The sequence below is a fragment of the Mus musculus genome, chromosome 13, assembly GCF_000001635.26.
Source record: "Mus musculus strain C57BL/6J chromosome 13, GRCm38.p6 C57BL/6J".
NCBI lineage: Eukaryota > Metazoa > Chordata > Mammalia > Rodentia > Muridae > Mus > Mus musculus.
In genome coordinates this window covers 99,344,691-99,368,556 of record NC_000079.6, presented here as the reverse complement: position 1 = coordinate 99,368,556, position 23,866 = coordinate 99,344,691, and the positions used below count along the sequence as shown (strand labels likewise).

The following is a 23,866-nucleotide window of genomic DNA, read 5'->3' as shown; positions in this document are numbered from 1 at the left end:
CTTTATGGGCGCTCATCAGTGTTCCAAAGGAGATAAAGAACACTACAGTTCTCAGAATAAACAGTGGAGTAGTCCACAGACTCCCAACGCTCCAGGCACTTCCTTTTATCTGTAATCCTAACTTCCCCATCACTCTGCACTCTGTATCACACTCTTGAATCCTTCTCCCACAGTTCCCTTAAGAGCAGTTATACCCCAGCCTGGTCCTTCACGATAGGCTTGCTCTGGGAGACCTGCTCAGGACAGGCAGCACCTTGCCCTCTCACACCTTGCTCACCGCTTAGGCAATCTCAGTCTTAGACTGTCAGTCAAACAGAGCCACAAAGCTCACGCTTACGAACCCTGTAGGTGACAGACAGTAAAAGCGGGAAGCCTTTTCCCTCTCAAAAGGCAGCAAAACAGTAAGTCGGCAACACAAATCCTCTGCCCAGAAGAAAAAGAAAAGGTTTGTAGCTTTTAGTTATTTTGAAAATGAGCAGAAGGTACGAAAGTTCTTAAGACAGAACAATAAATGTCCTCCCTCTATACTGACCGCTGACCGCCTTTGTGTCAGCTGCTGTTGGCTGACTATCCCTGTATCTTCACCTGCTGATGCGGCTGCAGCTGCTGCCTCACCTCACCACACACTGGGCACTGATGGTGCCAAAATAAAGCAGAAATGTCCCCACCCACCCCACCCCGCCCCCGCCCTATTCTCCAGAGAGTGGCGTGGGGCCTGAAGAATCTTCTTACACCTCAGCTCCAGGGGACTCCCAGTACCTAACCTCTCATTTGGAGGACAGAGTACCTATCGGCCACACACTTGGCCTCCTTCCCAGGGCAAGCTGGCATAAGGAAAGAGCGCGTTTGCATTACGGAACTCAGAGACAGACTGCTTCAGGGGGGCTGGGAAGGAAGCAGGAAGACCAGGCAAAAGAGCCTACTGCTCACAGGCCTGCCTCATAGGGGCCCTGGAGCTTTTGTCATCCTGAGCTCCTGGAGGGGGCCTGTGGATCCCCTCTCCAGACTGGTTTTTCCCAAGTGAAACCAATTACACCGAAAGACAAGTATCAAGATACTAAGAAGTTCCGGATAAGGCAGTCCGCGCTGCGTCCTCAGTGCAGCAGACCCAGAGCAGAAGCAGTCTAACTACTGGCCGCTGTGAACGCAGTTGTAAGGGAGCTGCTACAAATGAAAAGAATCAAGGATTTTAATTGGTGTGAACGACAAATGATGCAAATAGTACAGGCATCTGTCATTTATACTCACAACAGAAGAAAATGCTAGGCATTACTGAGATGCTAAAATGTCATTTTTTATGCTTTCCCAACTTGCAGATCTCTATAAATATTCTTTGCAGACTCCAACATAAAAAGCAGATGGAGGCATGAGCTCTCTGGCAGAGGCAAAGGGCCTGTGGAAGCCCAGTTGGACCTCTCCCTCTCTCTGGTCCTCATCTTCCTCCAGTCAGGCCCCAGGCTTCTCAGAGGGGCTGCAGACCACTCCCAGAGAGAACATATTACACCCTTGAAGAGCAAGCCAAACCACACCCATGCATCAGGTCTGTCTCAGGTCCCTCTTCCTGGGTCAGTTTCTCTTTTGAATGCCTTACTTCAGCTGAAGCTTCAGTTACAACCCCACAGCTGGTGCTCTGAGTCAGCCGGCTTTCCAAGTGCTTGCTGACGGACTCCTGGGCTCAGTTTTAACCTTCCCTCTGACTGAGTCACCTTTATCCTTACTTTTTGAATTCTCCCTTCAGATGTAGAGAATCACAGTTTCCAGATTTTTGTCAACGGACTGACTGCCTTAAACACCCGCAGTTTACTGTGGTAACTAGATCATTCTTTTCCTTCATGTTTCATTTTGTATCACAAAGAGTGGATCCCAGTGTGGGCGGCTCCCAGAGAGTAGTGCATAGCCCCCACACATATGTCCCTTCAGCTGTCTCCAAAGCAGCCTTCCTATAGAGATCCCTGGCACCCTGAGATACTGCATGCCCACACTTTCCTGTCTGTGATGTCTAGAGACTTCATGTGTACTCCTGGGAAGAGATGAGAAGGTGCTATGTGCCACAAGTCCTAGGAACTGCAGGAGCTTGAGAGCTACCCATGCCCAGACCCACAGCACCAAGTCCATCAGCCTTCTCCTGGACAGTTAAACTACGGTGGTGGCTACAGGCTGTGACAGGGAAGGAGGGAAGCCTATGCCATGGTAGCAATCAGAATTACTCTGAGTCAGTGGTCACCTTCCTAATACCGTTCCTCATGCTGTGGTGACCTCCAACTATAGAATTATTTTCACTGCTACTTCATAACTGCAATTCTGCTGTTATGAATCGTAATGTAAATATCTGTGTTTAAAAATGGTCTTAGGTGGCCCCCGTGAAAGGGTCATTTGATCCCCAAAAGGCTAGAGGTGGAATTGCTCAGGGAGTAAGAAATGCTGCAGGCAGGACAGCCAGGAGTTGAAGGCTCTCTATGATGAAGACGTTGCTTGATATTCCTTAATGGTAGGCCTGTGTTTTTAAGGTCACTCTGAGGTCAAAAGTCACTCTGTAAGGATGTGAGCCACAATAACAACAGAAGGCCTAACTAGTGGAAGTTTCTCAAAGACCAGGTCTCTGATGGCCCAGCTTAACCCCCGACTTCAGATACTCCAGAGAAACTCCAAGGTGCACGCCTCTAATCTCAGCACTCGGGAGGCAGGGTCAGGCAGATTTCAGAGTTTGAGGCCAGCCTGGTCTACAGAGTGAGTTCCAGGACAGCCAGGGCTATACAGAGAAACCCTGTCTCGAAAAACCAAAAGAAAAAAAAAAAGAGTAACGCTCTAACTCTTCATTCTTATAAGCCTTTCCTGAGGCCTTAACATGTTTTGTATATTCCTCTTAGGCTGGGAAGCAGGGTCATTTAGACAATAAGTATATCATTATCACTATCCTTGCATGGCTTACCTAGACTCTTAACACACAGAAGTATCTACAAAGTCACAAAAATGTTTCAAAAAAGCTAACTCTTATAATGAAAAAGAGGAATCAGAGCTGCTTGGAGTTAAGAGTCTCAGGCATGGTCTACATGGAAAAAGACGACAGCAAAGACATGAATCTTTGTTTCTGTTCTGGACTGCATGCAACTGAGTTCATCTCACACACACACACACAAACACACACAAACACACACACACACGCATTTGTATGTGTGCATATACACAAACTTCTCAGTACCACAAAAGAAGAAGAAAAAACCAAACCCCGGGTGCTGAAAGTGAGTGTGAAGCCAGAGTGACGGAAAAGCTTACTTGTAAAGATAGTACTCTGCAGAATCTAGATCTTCTCGGGATGCAATGTTGTCCACAAACTAGAGGAGAAAAACAATTCTTGGTTGAATACAAATTACGCCACATGTTTGATCTAGATCACGTGCTTATCTTTAAAAGGTATGCACGCACTCTTTTTATTGGAACGAGGCTCCTGTGGTAGTACTCCTTTCTGAAAACGCTTCACATTGGTAAAAACAAACAAAAGGCACACTGTAGCTTCTCTTCTCTGTACTTCTATATTTGGTCCAAAACAAAACAAGCAGCAAGAAAGCACCATTAAAAGCCAAACCCAAACCTTGCTCATACAGACAAGAGTGTCTCATGGAACTGTTTACAGACACTGTCGCCTTTATTGTCTTTCCTCTCCACCCTATACTCCAAACACATGGAACACAAAGTAGAAATGGCGGAGATTCATTTTTAAAATAAATAGAACTCATTTTTATCTTCTGTTCATTAGTGTTTTCTGTTCCTGCATGTGTGAGGGTGTCAGAAGCCCTGGAACTGGAGTCATGGGCAGGCGTGAGCCACCATGTGGATGCTGGGAATTGAACCCAGGCCCCCAGCAAGAGCAGCCAGGGCTCTTTTCCATCAAGCCACTTCTCCAGCTCCGAAATGGTGGAGATTCTTAACTCTGCAACAACAGTGTTCAGAACACTAAAATCTAAGTGGAGGGATTCCGTTTTAGCTGTTTTGACTCTGATTTTAGTGTTGATATGAAGCAACCGTTTTAGGACTGAGGCTTCTTCAAGCTATAAAATCTACTGAGCATTGATTGGTGCTGTGGACGCAGCTCATTGGTAGAGAGTACTTGACCAGCACTCGGGAGGCTCCAGATTCAATCACCAGCACTTGAAAAACAACCTGTGGAAACTCTAAGAGTCTGTTCTTTACCTACGATCTAAATGAGCAGGAAATACTCCCCAGGGTGGATTCTGCTCAGAGGTGGGAGATCTCAAGTCGGAAGACAGAATAGGAGACTAGGTGTGCTGTGAGTGTAACTAAAGCCTCATGAACAGAGAGAGAAGGGAAAGAAAAGGGAGACTTTCTAAAAATAAGCAGGCCCCCTGGGTTTGATTTAGAAATCCATTAAAGGGCAGATAACATGAGGTGCAAACACCAGCCCTGAGCCTGAAAAGCAGCTCTCCTGATAGCATGCTCTGGCACAAACAGATGGCACGGGCCCTCTGGGACTCAGCTGCTCCATCTGGATCAACAGCTACAGGCTTCCGTCCTGACGAGGTTCAGGTTGGAACATGCACACAAAAGCTCTTTAAAGTTCCAAGTGTTGTTTAAATGAAAATCGGGTATTTCAGCCCCCAGAGGGGGAATCACCCTGAAAACAATGGCCTCTCAATCTTCTCCACTGTGGGGGATCTTAGTCCCCAAGTCTAAGGAGTGACAACTGAACAGTTTCTCTAAGAGGACACAGGGCACAGAGAAGGGATCAGGGATGGAGGGAAAGACTCTTCCCTTCCCCTCATCTAGATTTAGTAGCTCTTGACTGAAGGACCCTGCTCACTTCTACAAAAGGTGTTTCCAAGATCTCATCACCTCTGAGGAAGATACAACCACTCTCAAGTTGGGGATGGGGAAACCGGAGAACACTGCTGCCCAGTATGGGAACCTGCTCTTGTCTTGATGGTGATTTCAGGTGGACTTTGATGTTCCAGCCTTTCTGCCTACATGCTGTGTGCATCTGCAAAGTTACCTCATCGTTTGTGCCTTACAAATACCACACACATCTCTCTCATGGCTGCTGTGGAAATGAACACACATGATGGATGCATGGCGAGAAACTACAAGAATGGCTGCTATGGAGGTGCCCTGTGGTGGTTCCTACAATCACTACTCCCAGTTGCTGGCCTCACAGTTCTCCTAGCCATTACCCAGCGGCAGTCAAGTTCACCGCTAGTATCCAGTCTTCCGCGGATGTTACCCGCTACTGAAAATATGTTCACTGCTATGACACTGAAGGATATATTAACTTTAAAAACACAGAATAATATGATCCGAGGAAAATAAATAAATCAGTGATTACTAACTTGAGTCTGGTATATTTATTTCCTTACATTTCAGCCACCACAGCACAAAATATCTACTGGTAATTATAAAAACATACTACACTGTGGAAAGTTATTCCCATGTGACTACTGTTTCTACAGCCCAGCCCAGCCTACAGTCTTGATTGCTTCCTTCTTTGAAAGTAGGTTGGAAATGTTCTTACCCGTGATATTGATAAAGAACTAACAGGCAATTTTCTTTCATACGCTTTGTCCATTAAGGATGCAAGATCAGCTGTGAAGACAGAAGACAAAGAACCCTGTTAAATATACACATTTCTCCAGGAAAATCTAACAGCTCTGACTCCTACCAGATGGCCGAGAACGTCACAAAGTCAGCGTCTAAACAGGTGCTCACTCTTGCTCTTTTTAAAAATTGAGGACAACTATTGAGTCAGTTTTAAATAATTTGATGAACTAGAGAATACAAGCACTTGGGAGGCAGAGGCAGGCGGATTTCTGAGTCCGAGGCCAGCCTGGTCTACAGAGTGAGTTCCAGGACAGCCAGGGCTATAGAGAGAAACCCTGTCTCGAAAAACCAAAAAAAAAGAGTACAAATTTAACTCTTAAAAATGGATTGATAAGGTGCCTCTTCAAGGAAACACAAAGCATGAGGTTTGTCAGTCTGTAGGTGAGAGACAGGCCAGGGAGCCATCACGAGCTCTTACTCCGTAGCAGTGTACGACAGTCACATATAGTAGCCACTCCAACGGCTTTAGAATGGTCATCTAGAATGGTTATATACTTTCATGTATTTGCTCACAAAGCAGAAAAGCCCCTGCCTCTCCTCCCTGATGAGCCTCCACCGCCCAAGTATTGGTTCCTCTCAACAGACCAGTCATCCTTAGGAAACTGGGAATGGGTGACATCACACTCAGCTCAGACCCTAAAATCACCTTGATCCACTCCAAATGGTTTTTGTGTTTGTTTGTTTATTTTATGCATGTGAGTACACTGTAGCTGTACTTCATGTGGTTACTGGGTATTGGATTTAGGACCTCTGCTAGCTCCAGTCAACTCTGCTCTCTGGCCCAGAGATTTATTTACTATTATAAATAAGTACACTGTAGTTGTCTCAGACACACCAGAAGGGGGCATCAGATCTCACTGTGGGTGGTTGTGAGCCACATATGGTTGCTGGGATTTGAACTCAGGACCTTTGGAAGAGCAGTCAGTTCTCTTACCTGATGAGCCATCTTGCCAGCCCTCCAAATGGTTTATGTCACATCCTGTCACTGTTTCTCATGTTTACAGTACTTTCTAGCTTCCTGCACTCTCAGCTCATGGTCCTATTCCATTTCGGTAGAAAGATAATCAAGAGAACATTATTATCCTTGTATCAAATCTACCAGGCCAGTGCTAACTCTGTCCTCATTTGATCTCTATCTAGAGAGATCCTTAAGGAAATATTTATCGCTCACCCCCACCCCACCATTTCTCAGGCTCCGTGAGGATTGTCTTTTCTTTCTTTTGATGTTGGAATGTCCAACTCTCAGTGGTAGAGTATGCTATGGCTTCATGTCTGGGTTCAGGTGCTACGTGATGGCAGTCTCTCCTACAGCTTTAATCTCACAGTTGGCTCTGTGTGTGGATATCTACCCCAATTCTGGCTTTTTATTTCCAGAGCAGCCTTTCCAGTTGTATAGGAATATCTCCATTTGTGTGTTCAACAGGCCTTTCAATTGCATGTCCTCTAAATTCTTCAACTGTCCACTCTAAATATGTGTTCCCTATCTCAGTAAAGAGAGATGGCTGGCTGGCTGGAAAAGCAGGAGTTAGCCTTGATCCCACCGTTTTTCATACTAAGTAACTGGTCATCAACACCTACACTTATTTCATCAACTGCACTGCTAGGCTTCTAATCTCTTACTTCCTGACCACGCTTTAATGACCATTAAAGGGCCTAAGGGATAACTCAGTTGGTAAAATGTTTGCCAAGCAAGCATGAAGTTTGATCATCAGCACGAATTTAAAAAGCCAGCTACGGTGGCATGAGCTTATGATCCCACTACTGAGCAGGCCACTGGGGCTATCTGACCAGGCAGCCAGCTACTGTGCTGAGCACCAGACCAGTGAGCAACCTTGTCTCAAAAAACAATCCTCTCACCTACACCTACACACACACAGGTATGCACAAGCCAGCATCATGCACACAAACATACATGTCATCACCTCACACACACACACACATACACGTACAGGTGTGCACATGCAGCCAGCAGCATCCACACAAACATATATGTCATCACCTCACATACACACACACATGCACAGGTGTACACATGCAGCCAGCAGCATCCATGCAAACACAGTCGTCACCTCACACACACACATACACACACACACAGGTGTGCACATGCAGCCAGCAGCATCCATGCAAACACAGTCATCACCTCACATACACACACACATGCACAGGTGTACACATGCAGCCAGCAGCATCCATGCAAACACAGTCATCACCTCACACACACACACACACACAGGTGTGCACATGCAGCCAGCAGCATCCATGAAAACACAGTCATTACCTCACATACACACACACATGCACAGATGTACACATGCAGCCAACAGCATCCATGCAAACACACAGTCATCACCTCACATACACACACACATGCACAGGTGTGCTCATGCAGCCAGCAGCATCCATGCAAACACACAGTCATCACCTCACACATACATGCACAGGTGTGCACATGCAGCTAGCAGCATCCATGCAAACACACAGTCATCACCTCACACATACATGCACAGGTGTGCACATGCAGCTAGCAGCATCCATGCAAACACACAGTCATCACCTCACACACACATGCACAGGTGTGCACATGCAGCTAGCAGCATCCACACAAACACACAGTCATCACCTCACACACACATGCACAGGTGTGCACATGCAGCTAGCAGCATCCATGCAAACACACAGTCATCACCTCACACACACACACACACACACACACACACACACACACACACACAGGTGTGCACATGCAGCCAGCAGCATCCATGCAAACACACAGTCATCACCTTGCCCTTACAACTGATGTTCTGTCAAGTAAGCAGGTTGGGGAGGCTTTTAAAGATAGTTCAGGTCCTGTTATTCTCTTTCTGAACCAAGATATTTTCTACTAACTACAAATACCCATATAAGATGGTCCCTCGTGCCCTTACAGTAAAAGCGTCAGGGAAGAAGTGAATTCACCAACCTACACTCAGTTCATAGGACAGTTCTGTGAAAAGCATCCAGGACTACCTAAAGGCAGGAGTCAACGGAAGAGAGGATAAGGAATGCACGGGCTCACTTCTCAGGCTCTCTCGGTGACACGAATAGCAAAGCTGGAGGCACTGTGACACACTCTGCTCACTGGTCACTTCTTACTGTGCTTTTAACTATTTCCCTTCTTGCCTCAGGGAAATGGTCCCTATGACTTATAGCAACTGGGGAAAAACAACTTGGTAAAATTCCTAAAACCTAACCTGATATAAAAAGCCTTTTTAATGACTATTTTAAAAGTATTGAAACAGGTGATTGCAGCATCTGTAAAACCTACAAACAGATTCTTAAAACCCCTTCCTATCAGGGATCAATAATACTGTCAAGTGCACCTGCTCATAATTAGACACTCGTGCCACCAAGTCTATAATTCTGACTACTTTTATGTTAATGATCAATATGAAGAATTACCTCCCTTTATTCAAAATTCATACTATATTTTTAAAAAGCCAGGATCAGGAGCTACTGGCCTAATTAAAATGGCCTGCAAGGTCCTCTCCCTTGTCCTTTTCACGCGTATGCACAGCGTGTCACCCTCACAGGACCGAGGCAGCTCGCCGACCACCTTCAAGCATGGTAACCGGATTCCATCTGAAGACTTCACACCAAGGCGCACGTCTTTAGTGAAGTGGAATTGGCCAGGGCCTCCATCTGAGGGGTAGTATTTACACACTGCTCGGGTTCGCTGCAAGCGCTCTGCGTGGCCAAGGCCAATCACCGTGCGTCCCAGAGCTGCTGTGATGAATGAGGCAGAAAGCAGGGAAGGGCGGGAGGGCCGGGAAAGCAGGACAGCTGCAGCATATGGAGGGCCAGCACCACAGGCTCCTGGATGGTGGCCTCCACAGCCAAAGTCACACTCCATGCTTTACTGAGGAGCCAACAGATGCCCAAGTTCTGTTCAATGGGCTGTGCCAAGGAGGTTGCTTCGCTGGGTTCTCGGCTCCCCAGGAACGCTCACTGAAGCTGATGGCTGCAGAGCAAAGAGTGCGGGAAAATGGATCTGAAATACAAACTCATTTAGCAGAATTTTCAACTACACAATGTGGAAATATGCTTAGAAGATGAAACACAGGATAGTATTAAAACGTCTTATTTGACAACAGCAACAGCACTGAGGATCTAAGGACAAAAGAGGATTTACTGAGGATTTTACCACAACAGAGTGAACTCCCAGGGGTTTAAGACTGAATATCTAGGCCTGCCATCCAGGGTAAGGATCATGTTCTATAGATCTGTAGTAAGCCAGGGCATTCGACTCTGTTAGCAACAGATCCAGCAGCTGATGGTGCAGCCGGTCAAGAACAATATGAGCTGTGTAAGAACTCCATGCAGAGAAGGAGGCGGGATGTGAATGTGGTGTCTAAGCCCAGGGTGATACTAAGAAATTCTATTTCTGGAATAAGATGAACTGTATTGCTTTAACAACTCTTTTTACCAGAAAAATAAAATTGAGCTTTGAAACAGGTAAGCCTAACTGCCGGGGCCACAGACAACTCACACTTGGAGGACTTGAGGAGTAACTGTAGTGTTGGGTCACCCCAGGGGACCAGCGAGACGCTGTGGACCTTTGGTTTTAGTACCTGGTGGCATCAGAGAAAACTCAAGTCTCCGTAAGAGGTGAAACTGGTTAGGAGGCTCTTGTGTACAGTCACGTTGGAGCTGCACACGTATCGAAAGGAGAAACTGGAACAAGGACCGCTCTTCTCCCAGGATGCGACACAAGTAAGCTCTGGTGCCCGAGAAGCCGACATACGCCTTCTTGGTAATCCCCAAGTGTGCCAGGCTAAGGATTTTATTCAAAGAGGTGTTCTTTCCCACAAAACCTAGAACCGGCAAACTAATCTAAACAACAGGACTGCAGCAATCATTTCCTGGGTGCCTGGGTGTGGAGCAGAAAGGAGCAAGTGTATTAAAGGACTAGAGACAACTGCCTTTGGAGGTGACAGGACTATGATGTATACGGTCATGTGTAGCTCCACAGTTGTCAAAACTTATTAAACTATATGCTTTAGGTATGGCTTAATTTTATGTAAATACTGCAACAAAGTTCAAAGGAAAGGGAAGACAGGACAGAACAGGAAATAAAGACAGGCATAGAGCTGCAGGTCTACATTCCTAGCACCGGGGACCTGAAGCAACGAGAACACAAGTTTGACACTAGCCTATGATGCAGGTCATGAGCTTGTCTCAAAAAGCAAGCGAGCAATAAGTTAAAAAAGAAGGTTAGATGTGAGAACTAGTGACCTGAATATCAGGCAGAAATTAAATTACCCAGAATGCAAGAAAAGAAATGTGAGAAGGATGACACTAAGAGACATGGAGAATAGAATAATTTCTGAAAGAAACTTAATTTACAAAAAAGTAGACCAAGAGAATGAGGTGAGCTGACAGGTAATGGGAAACCAGCGCATGCGCGCTTGCGTGTGTACACACACACACACACACACACACACACTCACACAAGGCCTGTGAATGTGTGTGGAGACCACAGTTCAGCCCTGGTTTCGTTCAGTTCCTCAGTCACTGTGCCAACTACAGTGATCTGGCTCTCAGTGACACCCAGGGGTCTGTGTGTTTCCACCTCCCCAGTGTTGGCATTCCAGGTGTGCACCATCACCTGGCTTTAAACAAACAAACAAAAAGATGTATTTTATTTTCTGTGTCACGTTTTACCTGCATGGAACCTCCTGGTGAATGCTAGGAACCAAACCCACCAGCAAGAGGAGCCAGTGCTCCTAGGCAGAGTCACCTCTCCAGCCCCACTGCCTGCCCCCACCCTCCCCCATCCTGCGTCCTCATTGGGTGCTGGGGATCAACCTCTCTTTCCAGCCCGGCCCTATCCCCGCCCACTCCGCCATCTGGCCTCACCTGGTGCTGGGTATCAACTCAGGTCCTTGAGTTTTCTCAGCAAGTGCTTTACCACACCAGCTGTCTCCTGAGAGCTTTTCAGAATTAATAATAAAAGACTGTCTTTTAAACACGTGTCCCACAAACAACGTTAGATTCTGTGTCACTGAGAAACTGGAGAATGGGATCCTCTTACAAACAGTGAGGAGGAAAATCAGGGGCTCCTTACAAAGGGGAACAAAACCAACACCATCCAAACAGCAGGAGGGCTTTTGTCTGTTTTGTTTTGAGCAGTAGCTTTGGAAGGCAGATACAGACTGAGATGAGCAAATGAGGGGCTGGAGAGATGGCTCAGTGGTTAAGAGTACTGACTGCTCTTTCAACCGTCCTCAGTTCAAATCCCAGCAACCACATGGTGGTTCACAACCATCTGTAAAGGGAACGGATGCCCTCTTCTGGTGGGTCTGAAATCAGCTACAGTGTACTCAAATGCATAAAGTAAATCTTAAAGAAAAGAAAAGAACACTAGCAGCAGGCCTTTACACTTAGAAAGGGAACACAGCAGAGACATTTGAAACAAGTAACACAAACTGTATTTATTACAGCTGATGCTCAGAATTGACTTGATGCTCAGAATTCTTGAGAAGAATTGAGAGTAGATAAAGGGGCTGAGATAGCAGCTTAAATCCGGTGTTTTGAAGGATGAAACTTTAGTATTGGACAACAGCACAGTATATCACTTATCCTTTGTGTGCCTGTGCGTGTGTGCGCGTGCCTGTGTGTATACTATTCTAAAGGATAAAGTGGTGAGCATTAGAATTTGTTAAATAATTACCTTAGAGGGTGTAGGATGATAATCTTAAAAAATGGAAACCGAGGCTATAACTTTCAGACCAGCGGCATGGGGGAAATGTAGCTGAGTGAGGGAAGGGGACTGGGAGTCTCGCCTGCCTGCGTGTCACGGGTCACGTCAATGAGCAGCTTTCTTTTATCACATGCTTCACCACAGTTCCAGAAACACACTTTCCCTGTCAAATAAGATGGATGCTCTGGGGCCTAGAGCAGGATGGAGCTGGGACTCATAAACTCACTCACCGGGCAGAGGATTTAGATAAACTCAAGGCTGTCTCAGCAGGAAGTGTGCACCCATCATAGGCACATGCTGCTCAGGAAAGGCTCTCACCATACCTGAAGGAATGAAGTTCCCAAGCTGCAGCTTAGAGTCCTCCAGCCTGCAGTCCACACCTCCTGCTCCCCCAGCCTGCAGTCCACACCTCCTACTCCCCAGCCTGCAGTCCACACCTCCTGCTCCCCAGCCTGCAGTCCACACCTCCTGCTCCCCAGCCTGCAGTCCACACCTCCTGCTCCCCCAGCCTGCAGTCCACACCTCCTGCTCACCAGCCTGCAGTCCACACCTCCTGCTCCCCAGCCTGCAGTCCACACCTCCTGCTCCCCAGCCTGCAGTCCACACCTCCTGCTCCCCCAGCCTGCAGTCCACACCTCCTGCTCCCCAGCCTGCAGTCCACACCTCCTACTCCCCCAGCCTGCAGTCCACACCTCCTGCTCCTGCTCTGTGGAAAATGACGGCTCAGCTAGGCCAGCATAAAACTCACACTGCAGCACTCCACTTTGAACACAGGCTAGAAACGCTCATTTGCCTTCTGGATGGACTCTGCAGTGTTCTCCCACCCCAGGGCCTGGAGAGACCAGTTAGGTAGAGATGGCTGCAGTATAAATTCTCCTCTGTGTTTGCGCACAGGCAGAAGGCTGAGACAGAGATGAAGGGAGGGAATCCAGGCCTTGAGCTCTCCACCCCAAAGCTGCTGTTTTCTGAACTGTGACCTTGAGTTTGCTCCCGCAGCCCTCTCCTCCACTCCGCTCCATGCTGTAACGTAGCATCTCCCTAAGCCATAAAGTAACAAGCAGCAAAATCAAATCCCCAGAAACCATTCATTGGCTCTCTAGAGCGTCAGGGACTAAATCTGCAGTAACTATGGAAAAGGACAGCAGTTGGCCCATGAAAGGAATGACATACTGACCTCCCTAGATCTGTAGGAAAAACTATGAGATTCCGGGCTGTATTGTCTCCAGAGTTGGGTTGTGTGGACCTCCTAACAATACTGACTCTTCCAACCCATGGCAAACAAAAATAAAAGCAACAACATTAACAACAGCAAAAAACAAGGGATAAGACTAACCACAAACAAATTGATCAAAAATAAGTCCAGCTAGACCATCTATCATGGTAAAAACCATATTAATAACAACAAGCAAAACAAGCCCTGAGCCGGGCATGGTGGCGCACGCCTTTAATCCCAGCACTTGGGAGGCAGAGGCAGGCGGATTTCTAAGTTGGAGGCCAGCCTGCTCTACAAAGTGAGTTCCAGGACAGCCAGGGCTATACAGAGAAACCCTGTCTCGAAAAACAAAAAACAAAACAAAAACAAAATAATCATCAAATTATTTTTTACAGCTAGGACAGATGGAAAACCAGACACATCCAGTACCAGCAGAAAGACGAAACCTGCAAATCAAGAGTGTGAGATGCTCTACAAAAGGTGTCTGCTCGAGTGTGACATGTGAGTGTGACATGCAAGTCCTCTGTAAGTGAAGAAAACATATTTAAGACATGACAAAATGTGAACATGCAATGTTTAAGGATGGCATTATAGCTTACTTTAAAAATTGCCATCTTTTGGAGGTCCATATCAAAATTGCTATAAAATGATTGGATGATAGACTGACTTAAAAAGCAGTCTGATGGAGGGGTATAGGCTATAGATGAAATCGAACTAATAACTGTTGAATCTGCTTTACCCCCATGTTTATACCCAAAAAAAAAATTTATTAAAGAGTCAAAAGAAAGTACAACTGTATTTGTGTGATTCGGTTGGGTCCTTGTTCGATTAGAGCATTAAAAATATGAGCATTAGATTTAGAGCATTAAAAATATGTGTATAAGAAATACCAGAAACCCGGCAGGCGTGGTGGTGCACACACTCAATCCCAGCGCTTGGGAGGCAGAGGTAGGTGGATCTCTGAGCTCAAGGCCCTCCTGACTAGCAATGGTTACAAGGTGTGACCTGGTCTCAAAAAACAAAAATGGCAGAAGCTGGTTATTTCATATATTTATGCGACTACTTTATATATAACAATGGCTTTAAAAACATCTTATCTTTTTGAAATATACAACACACAGAGAGAGAGAGAGAGAGAGCTTCAAAACAGTCCAAAGGATTAGGAAGAGGAGCAGACATAAGCTGATAACAGCTGAAAGCAGATGGCGGGTGCTGGGGTTCTTTACAGCAGTCTCTACTTTCCTGCTTTACACTTTCTCGTGTAAAGTGCTAAAGTGCTTTTATGAAGCAGCCTCTGGTGTTGCAAATCAGAATTTCGGCTGTCTGAAGAAAGCTAGGCACATCCCGGTCTCCAACGCGTTTAGAATGCTCCAGCTCCTATGCAGGTGTGCTAACTTTCTGGTAACTCACTGCATATGATCTGTGCATCTTTTTGAACGCACAAAAGCAATGCAACAAGTAGCTTTCAAGAAAATAGGGGGTAGCATTTTAATGTTCAAGGACTCTAGGCACCCTTGAAACAGCCCTCCCCAGGGACGGCGGGCGGAACCAAGGACGCCACACCCGCAGCGGCACCAATGGGGACCACAGGAGCAAATGCCTCATATCGGCCCTCCTCCTTCCTCCAATCAGCGAACCCGACCCAAGCACCTCACGGCCCTCCCAGCGCGATGTCCAATCACGACGCTCCACATGAGCGCACATTTCCCGATAGGCCTGCGCCCCAGCGCAGATGGAAGGGTGTTTCTCGCAAGGACCACACTGCCATCTACTGTCCGACCCACGGAAATGCAGCCACAGGAACACCTGGAGCAGTCAGCAGTCTCCCTGCTCAGAATCAGAGCTCAACCCTTACCAACGCAGTCATGCCATACACAAAAATGTGCATCTATGAAACAGAGGCGGTAGCAGTTACTTCCTGTTACACAATGGAAAAGTTCCGGGCAGTCTGAATTCCAAACTTTACTTCACATCAAACATACACAGGGACATACACAAGGGACCCAGGGACTCATTCACTCTGCATATTTCTAGGATGAATGTTTAGGAACTAGAGCAGACATCACCCATCCCTGATTTATAGCTATAGACATGGACAGCGACAGCTGAAAGTGGTAGCATTGGGACACACACCCAGATGCAGAATTCATATCGTGCTACTCAGGGAAGGCACGAGAGGAGACAGAGTAGGAAACCAGTTCTCACTGGAGGCAGAGGGGCAGCAATGACTCGATGTGTTCAGTAAATGGTTAATTTACTCAAGCATTGGTCTTAACAGAGAAGAGACAATAGGCTCCCCATGATATTTACCAGTCACAGATTATCATCATATTCTTTGGTGTCTTAGTCAGGGTTTCTATTCCTGCATAAACATCATGACCAAGAAGCACTTGGGGAAGAAAGGGTTTATTCAGCTTATACTTCCATACTGTTGTTCATCACCAAGGAAGTCAGGACTGGAACTCAAGCAGGACAGAAAGCAGGAGCTGATGCTGAGGCCATGGAGGAATGTTCTTTACTGGCTTGCTTCCCCTGGCTTGCTCAACCTGCTCTCTTATAGAACCAAGGCTACCAGCCCAGAGATGGTCCCACCCACAAGGGGCCTTTCCCCCTCGATCACTAATTGAGAAAATGTACAGTTGGATCTCATGGAGGCATTTCCTCAACTGAAGCTCCTTTCTCTGTGATAACTCCAGCTGTGTCAAGTTGACACGTACATTTGACAATGTGTTTATTCGTGTAACCAGGGCAAAGACCTCTAGACTTGTGTCCATGTAAATAATCTAACTATACCTCCACACCTAGGAAAATTTTTAACAATAAACTTTCCCAGAATGCATCCTTCCTTTATGTATATGTTCACAGCACTATGGGTAATTCACGTATGGCACATGAGAACAATCTTTGCTATATTACTATTGGATTGTCCTAGCACATGGCTTCTAAGGGGAGAATAACAGAATTTGAAGGGCATCTTTACGTATGTGTAGATTATCTGTGACTCTCACCTATGACTGGATAACTGGCACTTTCTGATAGAAGGCAGAGAAGTTGTATCACATGCAATGCTGTGACTCCCGACAGAACCCTGCCTCTGTGGAACCAAGCTCTAACCACGGGATGGAGAGCACAGCAAGGCCAGGGAAAGCTCCATGCAGATGAAGGGGGCTCAGAGGTGCTGGGTAAGAGTCAAGAGCATCTAACATCCGGCTCCTGTTTCTACTCCCACTCAGTGACCACTAAAAGGAACAAGAGTTCCCAAGGAGGGCTGAGTCCAGGCTAGGGAGCTACTAAGCCTAGAACACACTGTTAAGTGAGAAAGCAAGCAAATGGTGAGAAAGAGAACATGGAAAATAACTGGAAGCATTTATATTAGCCAGGCAGCCTGGGATGCTGGACTCCAAATAATGACAGCAATGAGCCAGTGGGAAAAAAATCCCACCAATCAACAAATGTCAACATAATGTATGATCACAGATAAAAGGAAACGAGGTCTGCTGCCTAAGGGGAACGGTGGTGCCAACTAGTAAGTATGAAGGGGTGGTGGAGGTGGAGAATCACCGCTCTGCAATCTTTACAGCACAGACTGCCTCGGGCCAGAAGCACAGATGGAAAAAAAAAAATCTAAGGGGAAACTTGAGAAGCAGCAGGAAATCGTGGCTATGTTAAAGGTCTCCCTACTGGTCAAGAAAACCGGCCAGTGCTGCAGCTGAGAACTGAGATGCATGTGCCTGGGAGATCAGAGCTGACATGCAGAGTGGAGACAGAGGCGCCAGCTGTGTCCGCATCAGATACCCAGGCAGGGTCATGTCATCACAGGGCAGTCTGATGGGGAGGCAAAACTGGAATCAAATCATAAAGTGTGATGGTTTGTATATGCTTAGGCAAGGGAGTGGCACTATTAGAAAGTATGTCCCTGTTGGAGTAGGTGTGTCACTGTGGGTATGGGCTTTAATACTCTAGTTCTAGCTACCTGGAAGGGAGCCTTCCACTAGCAGCCTTCAAATGAAGATGTAGAAGTCTCAGCTCCTCCTGCACCATGCCTGCCTGGATGCAGCCATGCTCCTGCCTTGATGATAATAGACTGAACCTCTGAACCTGTAAGCCAGCTCCAATTAAATGTCCTTATAAGAGTTGCCTTGGACATGGTGTCTGTTCATAGCAGTAAAACCCTAACTAAGACATAAACAAAGGTAAGAAAGTCATAAGAAATAAAAAAAGATAAGGCATACTTTCAAAATAAGAAGACTTGATTTAAGGGCAACATGATCCTGGAATCATCCTGTATTAGGGGAGGAAAAAATTGGATAAGGGACATTTTGAAGTCAAGTAACAAAAAGCATATGAAGAAAAGTATTAATGAATAAACTCAATAAATGTGCTATGGTAGATGACATGCATGCATACTGATGAATTTAAGACAGTTAAAAATAGCATTTGTGTTCTCCTCTTGTTCTCTTGTTCTCTCCTCTTGCCCTCTTCCCTTCTCTCCCTCCACATGTTCCTCTGTCTCTCTGTCTCTCTCTCTCAACTCCCCATGCCCCACATAAACTATTCTATACTAAAAAAACCACAAAAAAAAAATCCAGCATATGCACACCTCTCTGATAGGGACAGAATAGATTACACACACACACACACACACCCCAGAATGAGAAAACAAAAACAAATATATCAAAATGAAAACAAAAGTGAATATGGGCAAGAGCAGAGAAGTTGAAGATGACTCCCAGGGGCTAGGGTATGAGTCAGCGTGTCAGAACACCTGCTGCTCAGGCGTGAAAGCCTGAGCCTGAGTCCCAGCACCCAGAACAGAAGTCCGGAACGGTTGTGTGCAGGCCTCTCATGCCACTCCTGAGGGGTTGAGGTGGGAAGCTTGCGTGGGTTTGTAGGCGGTCAGCTCATCTCCAAGTTCAGTGAGAGACATTTTTACTACTTTAAAAACAGTTTCTAATTAATGATACTAATTTCATTTTAACACACAAATAGAAAATACTTCTTGCATACTTAAAAATAAGCAGGATTTTTTTTCATTAATGCATTCTTTAATGAAAATTGACTGAAAACAGACCTTTGAGTTACTCAGACCTTTACCAAAATCTTGTTGAGTTTTAAAATAAAAATGTCACTCAGGTATACTTGGGATGTCTGATTTCGCCAGTATAGTACATGTGTGCCCGTGCCCATTGTCCTGTGGGCCAGTGGCAGTGCATGGAAAATGAAAGGGTGTAGTGACTTCCAAATCCTCAGTGATGCTAAATACTTCATTATATTTCAAAATACTCCAATACACCACATTACTTCAGTTTTGTTTCTTTTTTTATAACTATATAAATTTTAAAGTATTATGCTTAGTAAAGTATATTAGCTTTGAATCTAATCTGCAGACACTATAAAGTGTTGGATTTAAAGGCTGTGCTAACCCTTAAAAGCGAGAGTCAGACTAAGTTCCCTGTGGAGGGCTTCATCACTCCCCTTCAGAACCTGCCCAGCTCTGCTTTGGCTGAGCCTGGCCACACACACGTTCCAGAGCTGCTGTAGACACACACACACACACACACACACACACACACACACACACACACACACACACATTCCATAGCTGCTGTACACACATGCACTCCTGGCCACACACACGTTCCAGAGCTGCTGTACACACACACACACACACACACACACACACACACACACATTCCAGAGCTGCTGTACACACACACACACACACACACACACACACACACACACACACACACACACATTCCAGAGCTGCTGTACACACATGCACTCCAGAGCTGCTGACCAGCTCTACAACTCACATTCTCAAAGGAGACCATGATCACTCTGAAGCATCCTAAAGGTAGCTAGCTGCAACTATCAGCTACATCCTACTTTTCTAGAACACTCCATCACAGAGGACTGCTTTGTTCTTATCTAACACAAGCACAGAGAAATTGTCAACAGTGGCACATGGGGGGGTGTGTGTGCGTGGATATGTTGGGTCAGCACAGGGATTCCTGTGCACAGCACTAGTGTCTCACTGTCCATCGCCCATCTATTCACTCCGCAGTGTCGGGACAGTGCTTACACATTTGGAAATGTGCTTGTGGGGTCAGTGACTTACTTCTTTTAGGCCTTGGTAATTTATACAGGGAAGGCTGCTTGCTACCTGTGAACTATGAAACAAGGAACAAGGGAAACAAAAGGTTCTCTGAGCTTACTGCTGGGAAGACACTCAGCATCTTTCCATGGCTTCCATGAGATTGCAAATTTGCTTCCACACCTGTCACCTGGCAATGATACTGTAAACCAGAGGCAAGCTGCATGGAAACTACAGTGCAGTGAACAAAAAGCAAGAAGGAACTGTTTACACAGCCTCAGCAGTGCAACCATCACGGCAGACAACACAGTTTCCAGAACGCAGGGGCAGCAAAGATGACCCCCCCCATGTGTGGGCATTACTCCTTTTAAATGCACTTCTGTGAGCAGCGCCACCATAGAGGTCTCTCATGACATGCATGCGTCATGTGAGCGTATGACTCCAGGTCTGTGGAGTGACCGCTAACAACGGTGTATGGCAGGACCTACCCAGATGGTATTCCTCCTTCTCTCTGGCTTCCCACTGGTGGCTGTCCACGTACGCTGCAGAAAGCAGGCATCTTTTACCTGAGGGAAAGACAATCAGCTCAGCAGGCGTGTTTCACAGATCTTCTTTACTGAACACAACTTCTGTTGTATTTGCAACTACCAGCTTGTGCATTTTTAAAATTCAACGTGATACTCTAACGACTGCTGCAGAGTTCACAGCAAGCACGGAAAAGCCTGAAAAGCTCTGCCCCAGTTTTCCAGGCGGGCAAGCTGGTTCTTCTCAGCTTCTGATGTGAAAGCTGAAAGCCATTTGTACGATTGCCAGCTCTTCAGAGTCCTAAAGTCCTTCTTAGATCCCAAACAGCCTCTCAATCTATGCTAGGCTATTAACTGGATGAGTTACAGTTATCAATCCTGAAAATATTTCCATTTGACTTGGATTAGAATATTTATCAGTACTTTGCATAAAGCAAAGAGGTATTTGTTTGCTTGTTTGTTTGTAAACAGGGTTTTTCTGTATAGTTTTGGCTGTCCTGGTCACTCTGTAGACCAGGCTGGCCTCAAACTCAGAAATCCGCCTGCCTCTGCCTCCCAAGTGCTGGGATTAAAGGCGTGCGCCACCACTGGCCGGCAAGCAAAGAGTTTATACCAAGACTTGGTATATCATTGTAATGAAACACTATTTAGCGATTTAAAAATAAGAATCCTGGGCTGGAGAGATGACTCAGTAGTTAAGAGCACTGACTGCTCTTCCGAAGGCCCTGAGTTCAATTCCCAGCAACCACATAGTGGCTCACAACCATCTGTAATGGAATCTGATGCCCTCTTCTGGTGTGTCTGAAGACAGCTACAGTGTACTCACATACATAGATAAATAAACCTTTAAAAAAAAAAGAATCCTGAAAACATTATGGTAAGTGAAAGATACCAGCCTCAAATTATGTCCCACTTAAAAGAAGCATTAGAATAGGGGAATCTAAAGAAAGGAAGCAGGTCACATGTCACCTAGAACTGGGGACGGGGGCTGAGGGAGTAAGAGTGACTAGCAACAAGAGATATAGAGTGTGATAAAAACATCCTGAGTTGGTTGGAAAGATGCTTGCACAATGCTGAAAGTCACACAACTGTGTACTTCAGTGAGTGAGTTGTACTGCATGTGAAGAGAAGGAACTCTAAAATAAAAGGCAGCTACCCAGAGATCATAACAGATCACACAAGGATTACAACCTGAGTTTTATGTCAGTGAAGAGTGACTGCGGATGACACCTAACTTTGATTTCTAGCCTCTACATACATGCATTCATAAAAGCACGATGCAAGCATGCATTCACACACGCACACACACACACACACACACATCTTTCTATGATGCTTTGTGCGTGTCATAAAGTCATAAAGAGCAAAGGTTTCTCCATCACTGCATACAAGCTGAGGTTCTAATAACGTCACAACCAAAGAATTTCTACAGCCAGGGGCAAAAGATGAAAGGAGATGGACACAAAGTGGAAGATCTAGATCAGACTCTCAAACTTTTTATGCATATGAGTCTCATTAAAATGCAGATAGTTTCTCTGTAGGCCCAGATTGCAGAGAGATTCTACTTATCCGACAAGTAACCCAGTAACAACATTCAAAGTGCTCAAAACACATCTGAATGAGTAAGAGTCTTCAGACTCACAGGCTTAGGTCTGGGCCTTGCCAGTCCCCCTCTGCACGTGCCATTCAAAATGTCTCCAAGCATTTTGTTTGTTTGTTTTGTTTTTAAAATAAGAAAATAATGTGATTGTGAAAATAGACAAGCTTTAGCAGCACAATTTAACTTTTAGCCCTTGTGGTGCCAATAATAAATGCTATGAAGATTGGGCAGATCATACACCTCTGTATCTTTTTCATCATACACAAAATGAGGGATACCACCTATCAGCAGGGTGGTTAAGGCTCACTAATGCCTGTCTACGAATTATGGTACCCAGTAAGTTTCCTTCCCCTGTCCTTTTCACATACCTGTTGTTGCTCTATCTCAGTTCATTTTTCTTCTATCTTTTTGATCATTTGGGCTGTATTCTTTCATCCTATTTTAAGTAGACTATGTAGAAGTCTTAAAGTGTTGCATATACTGACTCATCTGTCATGAATTTGTACAAGCTGAGTACTTGAATTAGGGTATTTATACACTGATGTACTTATATTGCCTTCCTATAGCCTCCATCTGTGGTCTAATGCAGTGTCCAAAAAACTTCTGTAGAAATAAAAATGTTACATTTTAAATTGTCCAAGACAAAAGACATCAGCTACATGGATGTACTGACCACATAAAACACTAACTGCCGTGAAGAAACTTAGTTTTTAATCTTATTTATCTTCAACTTAAATTTAAATAGCTACAAGTACTAGCAACTACCAAGTTGGGATAGCTTCAGAGTATAAACTGCCAAAGTAAAGGTTCTCTCAAGTTGCTCTGTGTAGTTTCCATTCCTTTGTTACAATAGTTGCCCCAGCCATTATAAGCAACCAACTTACTCTCCTGTATCTACTAGTGTGGGTCTTATGAAACTTCAAAGAATTTACTACCAATCACAATTAAATATGCCAAATAGCTCTACAAAGCACTCTTAGTGCCAAATATTGTTCGTATCAATTTGTCAAATGTGTGATATGAAGTGTTCTTGCCAGGTAGTTCAAACACTTTATCTTTAGAAAACTCTTGAGGACAACTGTGGAGTTTTTAAATGGCTGTACACTTACAGGAGTGAGAGCAAGTGAGCATTGCTTCTCTTTTTGTGACTGGTGTTAAGGGAGTCTGATTGAAAACAAGCAGCATTGCAAACATCCAAGTGTGGTTAGTTCATTTTACTTCTGTTATCTGGCACATCTTCAAGGATTACGAGATTGTAAGCACTACAAACTCGGGTTTTGCAAAAACTTCAAAACGTATTTTCACCATTAGGTACCCTAAAAAGGCTTTGAGTGATTATGTGATTCAACTCAAGCCATCAAATCGCTCTGCTTGTTTACCTACTGGTGGAAAAAAAAAAAAAAAAAGAAATGTCAGGCAGAAGTTGTGGCCAAGGTCACCAGGTAAAGTGAGGCTAGTGTTGAAAAATTCTTTCAGGAGATGAAGACCAAGGGTTCGGGTCATCAAGTACAAGGCAGTGAGGGAAAACTTTTGCCTGATGACCCTCCAAAGAAATCTCAGGGGAAGAAAACTGTTCTAGCCCACGGAGTGAACATATTTGGGTTTTTCATGATCACCAAGAAGTCTACTAATTTAATACATTAAACTTGCAAGACATACGCAGAACCTCATGCTACAGCCTTCCCCTACTTTTCAAAAGTTTGGAATGGCGGGTACTAGCCTTAAAGAAGAGGGATTATTTTTCCTTTCTGGGTTACCAATACCCTAAACGGCTTCTCTAGCAACCGGATCCCAGACGCACTTATGCGCTTCCTGGAAGCCCATCACCCCCTTCCTTCAATAAACAGCGTGCTGGGAGGCCTAAATGGAGCTGCAGCTCCAAGGCAGCAGCCACCAACCTGCGAGGCAAAGGCGAGACGCGTCTAGTCGCCGAGCCAGGAGCATCCCACACCGCACCATGGGAGCCGCCATCTTGGAGCGCACCAAGTGGAAGGCGGGCGTGGGGGGACAGGCACAGAGCCCGCCTCCGCCGGAAGTGGTCCTACCACCTCAGAGGTCCCCCCTGCCCGGGTCCCGCAGATGG

At 45.5% G+C, this 23,866-nt stretch overlaps 1 protein-coding gene across 4 annotated transcripts in view; it reads right to left on the bottom strand.

The window, feature by feature from the left end:
* The window catches only part of Mrps27 (mitochondrial ribosomal protein S27), a 70,796-nt gene extending 47,006 nt beyond the window's left edge, over window positions 1-23,790 (bottom strand). For 2 of the 4 annotated variants that reach the window (XM_017315495.2, XM_017315496.2), the window contains exons 1-2: window positions 23,682-23,788; window positions 20,148-20,225 (exon numbers count right to left, since the gene is read on the bottom strand). In XM_017315495.2, the coding sequence (XP_017170984.1) occupies window positions 20,148-20,218 (71 nt within the window). In that variant the 5' untranslated portion in view covers window positions 20,219-20,225; window positions 23,682-23,788. Of the gene's footprint in view, window positions 1-3,273; window positions 3,333-5,521; window positions 5,593-20,147; window positions 20,226-23,681 lie in introns of all 4 variants that reach the window. The other 2 variants (XM_006517602.1, NM_173757.3) reach the window with 2 other exon arrangements.
* Window positions 23,791-23,866: the final 76 nt, after the last annotated feature.